This window comes from Sinocyclocheilus rhinocerous, unplaced genomic scaffold, assembly GCF_001515625.1.
Source record: "Sinocyclocheilus rhinocerous isolate Xijiao unplaced genomic scaffold, SAMN03320098_v1.1 scaffold2812, whole genome shotgun sequence".
In the NCBI taxonomy this organism is placed as follows: domain Eukaryota; kingdom Metazoa; phylum Chordata; class Actinopteri; order Cypriniformes; family Cyprinidae; genus Sinocyclocheilus; species Sinocyclocheilus rhinocerous.
This window is the reverse complement of record NW_015629503.1, coordinates 10,744-21,126: the sequence shown is the minus strand read 5'-3', so window position 1 is coordinate 21,126 and position 10,383 is coordinate 10,744. Positions and strand designations below refer to the sequence as shown.

Here is a 10,383-nt window from a genome sequence, read left to right as displayed (position 1 = left end):
AAAGGGGGAAAACTACTGGGAAAAAAAAAAAAAAAAGTAAAAACGGAATCATAAAACTAGTTAAATCTAAGGCACAAGTGCACAGATTTATTGCACTTTTAAAATTAAAATGAATTAATTTCAGTCACCAGATGGCTGAATTTATATTTTCAATCACCCCCGACAAACCCTGAAAATAAACGGAAAAAAAAGAAAAATAATAGCAGATGGTTTGTTGCTATAAATGACATGGCTCTACCGTTAGGGGCTTTACAGTCCAACATCTGAACACACAAGGATGCATTTCTCACAAGGGCTCTCGTTGAGCTAGAGACAGTACAGAAGAACAGACACTAATGATGTGAATCAGTCTATGGCTTGGAAGCAGTGTTTTCCCCAGACTTGTCGTCGTCTTTGTGCTCTGCACCTCCATCTTCCATGTCTCGCTCTTCAGCATTGCCCTGGAACATGTCGTGGGTCCACTTGGGGCTGCCGCTGCTCTTGCGAATCATGAGGGTGCCCCTGCCGCGTGGGTAATTCCCTCTGCCGCGCCCCCGAGTGTCCACCCACTTCATCTCCCCTTCCTTGTCCCGGTCATCATGCTGCAGTTGAATGAGAGAGATGTATATTTAAACTCTCCTACTAGCCACTATGCAGCTTATACTGTCCCAAAATTGCTCATTTATACAGGAAGAGACTGTCTGAGTGACATGCGAAGCCACCAACCACCAGTTTTTGTTTTTAACGTGACATTTACGGGGGCGCGTGCGTATCGAAGATCAATGTTTGCACACCTGGAAGTATTTCCGACTCTTGGGGGTGTATTCGGGGTCCCACTCCTCGTCCGGGGGCCGTGAGGGGCCACCCATATTGGGAGGGTTGTTATTGGTATTGTTGCCTGGGTAATTTCCCCGGTTCCATCCTCTTCCTCTCATTCTCGGCTGCAAAGAACAAATACAAGGGAAAAGCATATCAACTGAGAATCGAGGAGAAACATCTGAGATATATGAGAGACCTAATTCAGGACACAAATATAAAAGCGCCAACGTGGACGGAATGGTGGAAAACAGTCGTAAAAATATAATTTACTTTATAATGTGGAACTCATGGAACTTGGCAAATTTTGGATGAATAAACCATCCATCTGTGAACTTCATCTTCAGAGCTGCTCTGAGAGTTCATTTTACCAGCATTTCTCCATTTCATTTGATAAAAACAATCGTCAGATACCCACTGAAACTCAAAAGTCTTTACTTTCAAACCCAAAACTAAAATTTTGAACTACTTAAAAAAAAAAAAAATTAAAAAAAAAAAAAAAAAAAAAAAAAAAAAAAAAAAAAAAAAAAAAAAAAAAAAAAAAAAAAAAAAAAAAAAAAAAAAAAAAAAAAAAAAAAAAAAAAAAAAAAAAAATAAAAAAAAAAAAAAAAAAAAAAAAAAATATATATATATATATAACTATTGGACAGTAGAACACACTTCTCAAAGTAATAATATTAATAATAATAATACAATGTATTAGAGCATTTTTAATATCACAATTTTTCCATGTTTTAATTTAAAAAGTAAACCTGAATTGTCAAATTTTCATTTTATTTCATTTAAAAATATTACATAGTTCACATTTATTTAATTTCCACTACTTTTGATAATAAATTTGTATTAAATCATGAAACAAAATCCAGAATATTTTTTTTTATTATTATTGCTAAAATGATTAAATAATTCAATTAAATAATTTAAATAAATCTTTTTTTTTTTAATTGAAGTTTTATAAATTCAATAAATTCAAAGACATGCTTCTTGATTTTTTTAAACTTGAACCATTAAAACTAAATTGGTGAAAAAACCAAACCCTAATAAGCTGCATACCTAGATATCTTTGAAGACTTTTTTTTTTTTTAGCTTAGCATTTTGTGCATGTTACTAAGCTAACTTAAATAAGCCTACACTGAAATGTTGTTTCGTTGAAATGTTGTCACTTCGGAAACTCCATTTCAGTTAGGATTGGGAACAAAGTCATAGAGGAACAAAGTTTGACATTAATCAGTGATAAATACATAAAGAAACAAATTCCATCTGTATCTCATTAATGATCGATAGGTCAATGTCACAGAGAACTGTAGGATACTTACAAATCCCCGATCGTATCCCCCATGACCTCTGTCATATCCTCCTCGGCCCCTCTCATAACCCTTGTCCATGTGGCCCTCATAGTCCCGGGGGCCGCGATCCATGGGCCCTGGGTAATCCCTTGACCCCAGACGGGCCTTGTTAAAACCCCCTCCTCCCTCCATGTGCTCCTCCGGATGGTACTCTTTCACTCTGTACGCACGAGGGGAGGGAGAGGAGGAGGAAGATGAGGAGGAGGGAGAGCGGTCTCGCTTCTTTTTGCTTTTCCTTTAGAATAAGAGAGAACAGAGTTGAAAAAAAAAAAAGTAAAAAAGTAAAGTTAGGTTAAGGTTTTAGGCTGTGCTTTTGTGTAAATTAAATTCTACATCAGAGCCACTTTGCCATCTGTGGGAGCTGTATGAGAATAAACCCACAATGTAACACCATCTTTGCACTATTAAGTTAAACAGAAGGAAAAACTGTGATGTGACACTGTGGCCTGTTTGATTTTGGATAGTGAGCTTCATATTAAGAAAAACCGATCTGCATTTGTACAAAGTTGAACATAAATAAATAGCCCACATAAGACTGAAATTATCTACAAAATGTAAATTTGAATCTGTACATTTGGCTGAATTTGAATTAGAACATTAGAAGAATCATATAATTACAGGAATTTGAATTATGCTACATTTAAAATATAAAGTTTAAAAAAATAATACAGTGCTTCCTCCCAAACACTAACTACGTAAAGTGTTTTATGAATAAAGTGTTCCACTATAAATGAAAACTGGTAAGTTAAATCAACATTGAATCATCAAATCATTGTAGTCTAGAACAGGGTTCCTCAAATCTTGCCCTGGAGGGCCAATGCACTGCAGAGTTTAGCTCCAACCCTGATCAAACCCACCTACCTGTGATTTTCTAATGATCCTGAAGACACTGATTAGCATGCTCAGGTGTGTTTGATTAGGGTTAGAGCTAAACTCTGCAGGAAAGTGGATCTCGTGGGCCAGATTTGAGGATCCCTGGTCTAGAAAATGAGCACAAGACTAAAACAACTAGACCCAGGCTCAAAAATAGAGTACTATTCAAACATTTTTCATGAACATACTTTGATTTCTTGTGTTTGGAGGATCTGTCAGGGGAGAGTTCATGGCTGGGCGTGCGTGAGCCAGCTGAACTCTTTCCCCCCTCTCGTTTAGGGTCTTTTTTACGGCGCTCAATAGCCAAGCGAAGGTCCACCGAATCGCCATCATGCCTTTTACCATGCTCCTGTAGAGACACAATAATGTCCAAAATAATTAACACATTTTCTTGAATCATTAGTGTAAACAACTAAAGGTAAGAATGCCTCAATTTCGTCTTGAACTACAATGTGATTTCAACTAAATTTGAAGTTTAAAAGGACAGTTCATCCAAAAAAGAAATTTAACTCATCTCCCTCATGTGTTTACAAACCTGTATAACTTTCTTTTTTTGACAAAAGATGATGTTTAGCAGAATCTCTTCTCAGTAATCTGTTTTCCAAACAATGAAAGTTAAGATTGACTATTTAGTTTGGACTTCATTCTATTGATTTCTGTAGCTTGACAGCAGTCATCCTCATTCATTTTCTTTGCACAAAAGCAACATGTGAGAGATTCTGATAAACATATGTTGTTTGCAAGAAAAAGTCAGACTTGAAAATGAGTTTCATTTTGTGTGAACTAACCCTTTAATATTAATTAAATATGAATTTATTATTAATTTAGGGTTAACCTAGGCACAAGAAGAAAATACCACACACTGAAATGGCAGATGCTTATGGCAATGAAAGTCAAAACCCAGCTGAAAAACTATACTGGCAATCTTTAGGAATGACCTAAATTCAATCCTCATTTTTTTATTTAGTCACCCTCTATGACTTTACAGTGTTGGCTGATGTTGGCCAAGTTTTAATGAAACCAATTAAATGTGTGTGCTATTTTAAGTCATAATGTGATAGAACATGATATATTGGACACCCACTGAAAATGTGACAGACGTCTATTAACACGTGAGACTTTACGACAAAAAACGAACCAAAACAAAAAACGCACAGATCTCATGAGAAAGCAGCATGCTCCATGCTTTCCCAATACTGATTAGTACTGAGCCTCACTTTTTTTTGGTTTTATAAACACATTTGCGAGGAGATATACTTACTATTGCATTGGTTAGCGGTCCAGTGAAAGGCTTGGACACAGGATCAATTGTCACTTCCTTTTGATTAGCCATTTTGTATGGTCAAGTATGTACCCATGATTAATCATATGACAAACGCTGGAGGGTGAGAGCGTAACGCTCAGTAATACAAGACTGAGATTGGGGTTCTTGTGCATTAGCATTATACATCTCATAGCACATTTCTGCTGTTTCAGCTGGTACATATTTGGGAAGGAATTTCAGATTTGAAAACTCTCTGTGTCACCTTGTAGCCGCTCTCTTCAAAATCCTCAAACAGGTGAGAGTGCTTCTTAAAAGCACTGGGAGATACATCGATTCTCCTGTGGAAGAGCATGCAAAAAAATGTATTAAGAGAGGAACAAGGCATCTTACCCATAATAATCCACAAACGCATTTGGAGATACATGAGTGGAAAGCAGACCAGAATACAAATACACCTACCTGTGGATCTCAGGACTCTTCCTCGGCTTCGTTTCCATCTCTGCAGCTTTTCGTTGGTATAATCCAAATCGCTCATTCAGAGTCAACCCAGATGATTTGAAATGTTGAGCTACATTCAGAAGACAGAAAAACAGGTCATTTCTTGCATGCCACCATTTTAAAATGTTCAAATATGAAGCCTAATTATTTGAAGTTCAGCCCCCCCCCAAAAAGTCCTAGGTCTGCACCTTGAAGCACCTCAAAGCGCAGAAATAAAATGAAGCATTGCACATAACCACCAGATTAGTCTGGAATTACCTTTAATATGATGTACTATGGTGACTATATGTTGAGCAAATAGCTCTGATGGGCTCCTGCGAAGCTGAGCAGACTGAATATGCTGGAAGATCGAGCGAAACTCCTCAAGATCTTTTTTACCAGGGTGCACAAGATCCCGTGACAAATGTCTTTCTTTAGCTAATGCACCTGATGAGCTGAGGGAAAGCAGTGAGAATCATACACGTACCCAAATGCCGTTAAAAAAATAATAATAAAAAAATAAAAAAATAAATAAAAAAACAGCAGTACATGTAAATTCAAATACATACCTTTCTCCATCATCAGTGAATGCCTTTATACTGAAATTAAACTTCGGGTCTTTCTTCGCTGAGGATTTAGCTGGTGGCGTGGCCTCTCTTCCAGCTGGAAACAGTGGCCTGCCTCTATTCTCTGATACTCTCGATGGTGATGGAGAAGATGGGCTGATCCTGCTTTTTTTCTTTTCTTTCTTCTTAGAGGCCTTTTCTTCTTTTCTAGACGCATGCTTCCGACTGCGATAAAGTTCCTCGTCCAGTTCCTCCTCAACATCTTCATCCCTCCGTGATGAATCTTTGTTGGACAGATAGATGGAGTCATCCCATTTCCCGAAACGCTCTTCAGTTAAGCCCCGCATTGTGACAATGGTTTTGTCTTTATACTTTGATTCCTCCTCAGTCTTCCTGTCTTTCATTTCCTGGCGATACTCCTCTTCCTTGGCATCCAGAAACGGAAGTCCTTTGTCAGTCTTTGAGCCGTCGTAGCCGGAATCGGACGCGTCGAAAACCGTTCTCAGCTTACTGCCGCTCTTCTCACTGTCAGCGTCTCCCAAGCTTAAAGTCTCACCCCTGCCATTATCTCTGTCTGATAAGGGCTTTTTCTTTTCTGCCAAAAACCTGAGGTGAACGATCACTAGTTAATCATATTTTCTTTCATCAAGGAGCAGATTGTATTAAAAAACATTTACATTTTCAAACCAGCATAACCTTTAACAGCAAGATAAGAAAGGTTACTTACAACAAACAACAGTTAAGACATGCGCAAACTTATGGCTCAACTTTTCAGCAATGCAGACACGACTAACCAGGATGGGTTTTTATTCCATACTTACATCATTATAACTTTATCTCCTAAATTATGGGATTGCAAACAACCTCATAGCACAGGTAAACGCCCATTTGTGACATTTGAGTTTGAAATTGGTTTTCCATTATAAGCTCTATTCTTCCAAGGATCTTTGTTGCTGTGCAAAGACTAAACACATTTGAGAGAATGATGATTGATTAAAAACTGCCTAGAGGACAAAAGAAAGGTAGGGAAAACCTTCAAAATTAAAAGCAAAAACATACTTTTTGAAAGCGGTCGAGATGGAGTCTGATTTGTCTTCGGTCTTCACGTCTTCCTTTGAGAAGAACCCGAAGCCAGATGAGGTTGGCGTTTTTGCCAGTGGACTTTTACTGGCAGGGCCGATGCTTCGCCACAGTGGTCCACCATTGCCGGAACCTCCGGAAATGGACACTTTGACCTCTGTCTGACCACCAGCAGATGGGGCATTGCGTTTGGGGCTGGTCTCGTAGTCAGCTAGGCATTCCCACTTGCTACTGGGTTCCTCTGGGGTGCTTCCTGTAGGCTTGGATGATTCTTTGCTGGCTCCCTTGCTCTCCCCTGGTGAACCCCTTTCTTTGTGATCTTTAGAATGGGGTCGTCTAGTGCTAGAGTTGCGTCGACGTGGGGACGAGGAGCGGGAGGAAGAGCTGGAGTGCCTGGAATGCACGGAGGATGATCTATCGGAATGGCGTGAGCGGCTTCGGCTTGCTGATCGTTTCCGTGGTGAGTGGGAACGCGAGCGCCCCCTCCTAGGGCTGTATGAGTGGTCGTACGGCTGCTGCTGGTCTCTATGGCCGTGCCAGTTGTTGGAACGGTAACCATAGTTGCTGCCACCTCTATGATAGTTACCTCGTGGGAAATAGCCACGCCCTCTGCCCTGGTACTGAAAGGGTCTCCGGTAGCCACGGAAACCACGGTTATACCCACGATTGCTCTGGAAATCTCTGGAAGGATAGCTCCTCTCCCTGCTATGCGAACGGGATCTTGATCTAGAGCTAAAGGACAAGAAAGATGAAAATTCAAAGCACAGAAAGAGGAATACAGGAAGATAAGAGAGAGAAAAAGAGAGAAATAATGCAGTTATGATTCATGACCACTTGATGGTGCTACAGAATCAATAATCACACAAATGGCAAATGAGCAATTTCGTCCCTTAACAAAGTGTTAAATCACTTCCTGTAAATTTTGCAACGGATGTTACTCTTACAACCCTTTTACCACTGACTAAAAGATTACACTGCCTAAAAGTATGCCTTCATCACAATCTTCTGAAATTACATATATGGAATTTTCATATTAAAAAGGAACTGCAACTTAAATTCATTACCTAAACCTGGCGATGCATAAAGTTAGACGTGTTTAGAGCTTAACTACAGGCACCATGGTCCAAATTTACCAGACTAAACCAAACATTTGCTAACATGAAAATGTCTTACCGTTTTTGCTGTTTCATTGGAAAACTGATTAAGAATTACATTTACCGACAAGCATACCGACATGCTAAGCCACATGCAGTGGAAAGAGGTAGTCACGACAAAGAAAAGGAAACTGTTTTTAGCCTAGCGCACATAGGACACATAAAAAAAGGGCTGGGCTGTTAGAAAAAAATAGAAAGACTTTTATAGAAATAGAAAATAGAAAGAGGAGGAGCAACTGTCAGGAAACTATGGTATCTTATTTTAGTGCTATTCGAATATTCATTGACTTTGAGTCATGGGTAGAATAAAGTGCTCAGACGCAGCTGTTTTTAAACTGAGCTATGACATTATAGCAGTTTAAAATAACCAGATTTCTTGTTTTAAAATGCTATTCCAACTAACAGTTTGTTGCAAAGGACGTGGTTGGAATCTGTTCTATCTGTCTACCTGTAGCGACGCTTTCTGGACCTTGAACGTGAGTTACTCCTCGAGTGAGACCGTGTGTAGGACCGTGATCTAGACCTGGACCGGGAAGCAGAATTCGGGGGCTTGGACATCTTTATATTCACAGTATCTGAAAAGAAAAATCGCATTAACACAAGGCTGTCACACTCATACAGTAATACAGAAATGTGGAGAAAAGTCCCCTAAAAATAAACAAACACAATTAAATCTTTATGAAATTAAAACCAGACCAAAATAAAAAACAGGCTAGCTAAAAAATGTGTCATTTGCCTGTTTGTCATTTGCAAAACAGATTTGCCAATACTTATTTTTATGCTTAAAGGGACTGTTCACCCAAAAATGTTTTGTCATCATTTACTCACCCTCATGTTGTTCCAAACCTGCATGAATTTCTGTCTTCTATTGAACACAACAGAAGATATTTTGACTTCCATTATATTTTAAAAATAATAATAAATTACTATGGAAATTAACGGCTAACAGCAACTGTTTGGTTACCAACATTTTTCAAAATATCTTCTTCTGTGTTCAACAGAAGAAAGAAATTCATGCAGGTTTGGAACAACATGAGGGTGAGTAAATTATGACAAAATATTCATTTTTGTTTTGGGCATAATCTACTTTTTAAATGGTTTTACAACATAGCAACTACTATTTATAGATTACGGTTATCCCTCCAATAAACTACAGCAGTACTGATCACGGCCACCTGAACTAACTCCCGCTTACGGTAACTGATGCAACTCCAATACATTATTTGTCTTCAAACATACGTGCTTGATTTCCTACCTGATAAACATTTACGGTAAGATTTATTTATTTTTTTACCTTGACCCACTATGGATGAATTCTGTGTACCGCGTTGACCAGATAAATCAAACATTAACAGAAAACAACTCTGAAAGTATGCAGCAGATGACCACAAAAAAGAGAACCAAACTGACTCAATGGGCCAGAAAGCAAAGGGTGAAACAGTTTCAGATTCTTAAACATGTAAAACACACTTCCTTTTAATATTGTGCATATTTTGCAGAAGTCCTTTGCAATATCCGAATGACGCATTCAGCCACTTTATTTGCAATATGCCTATAAACAATATATATTCATTTTCATTTCTGACCAGTTTCTGAAAAGAATATATAGCTCAGAATTGCCTCCACTGGCTGGTTAACTATTACTCTATGAGATTTTAACAACTCCAGGTCCTGCTTTTCCAGTGCGTTGCATTTATCTAGTAACATTAGATGCCTACGTTAATTGATATGCAGCATTTTTCAGTGTGGGATAGAGATCAGGGTGTGTCATATAGCATGAAAGACTTGTATACATAATGTCTGTGCATTTGGCAGTCAAATCAGGAACAGGAACAACTGCCAAGCAATTTTCACCCAGTCCTTTGGGGTAAGAGACAGTCCAACCCAACCGGTGCAGCTAGTTTCTAATCTATTCAGGAAATACTAGGGAAAAAGCATTTGCATTGATCAAATCATCAGTACAGAGGACACTCACTGGCCGTGTCTCAAAACCTAGTGAGCTGTCTATATAGACAGCACTTTAGACTCCGTCGGTATTAGATGAGAAGTTCAATAGCCAATTAATTTGAAATACCCAAAAAAGCTGTCTAGGTAGGCAGCAAACCTGCCTACAGGCTCATACAGCTGACTAGGTATTGTTTTGCGGTCTAGATAGGCAGCTCACGTGATTGAGGCATTATGGAAAACACTACTATTCTTCAGATGGTAAAATCTCAATGCAAAAGCCAAGAAACAGCCATTTTATGAGACACATTCAAAAACACTTTCGTTTTCACTTCTTTTATGTTAAGGGTAGGGATGCGCCGATCCGATATTCATATCGGGTATCGGCTCCGATAGTGCCATTTTTCTCGGATCGGGTATCGGTCAGAGAGGGCCGATCCAAATCTGAGATTTTTTTATTATTTTTTTCCCCCGATTGTGCGAATTATTCAGTGTTACTTCTGAAGCTATACGATAGCTTAATGTGAGCTACGGCCAATACCGAACCCTAGGTATCGGAATCGGTATCGGAGGCGAAAAAGGCGGATCAGAGCATCCCTACTTAAGGGTGGAAATAAAGAATGAGTTCAGGACAATAGTCGCATTACAACTGTAACTTTTTATACGATCATCTACAGTCATTCGCATTCAGGATTGTTTTAAAGGGGTCATATGATGCAATTTCAAATTTTCCTTTCTCTTTGGAGTGTTACAAGCTCTTGGTGCATAAAGAAGATCTGTAAAGTTGCAAAGACTAAAGTCTCAAATCCAAAGAGATATTCTTAATAAAAGGTAAGAGTCAGTCACGCCTACCTAAAATGGCTTGTTCTAACACGCCCCCACAT

The 10,383-nt window shown here is 38.7% G+C and overlaps 1 protein-coding gene across 1 annotated transcript in view; it reads right to left on the bottom strand.

Annotated features, from left to right (window-relative positions):
* Positions 1-9: 9 nt before the first annotated feature.
* The window catches only part of LOC107738943 (thyroid hormone receptor-associated protein 3-like), an 11,453-nt gene continuing 1,079 nt past the window's right edge, over positions 10-10,383 (bottom strand). The window contains exons 2-11 of the mRNA XM_016550869.1: positions 8,004-8,130; positions 6,381-7,133; positions 5,325-5,927; positions 5,035-5,210; positions 4,738-4,846; positions 4,541-4,616; positions 3,203-3,363; positions 2,112-2,376; positions 774-920; positions 10-581 (exon numbers count right to left, since the gene is read on the bottom strand). Coding sequence (XP_016406355.1) covers positions 351-581; positions 774-920; positions 2,112-2,376; positions 3,203-3,363; positions 4,541-4,616; positions 4,738-4,846; positions 5,035-5,210; positions 5,325-5,927; positions 6,381-7,133; positions 8,004-8,113 — 2,631 coding nt within the window. The 5' untranslated portion in view covers positions 8,114-8,130 and the 3' untranslated portion in view covers positions 10-350. The remainder of the gene's footprint in view (positions 582-773; positions 921-2,111; positions 2,377-3,202; positions 3,364-4,540; positions 4,617-4,737; positions 4,847-5,034; positions 5,211-5,324; positions 5,928-6,380; positions 7,134-8,003; positions 8,131-10,383) is intronic.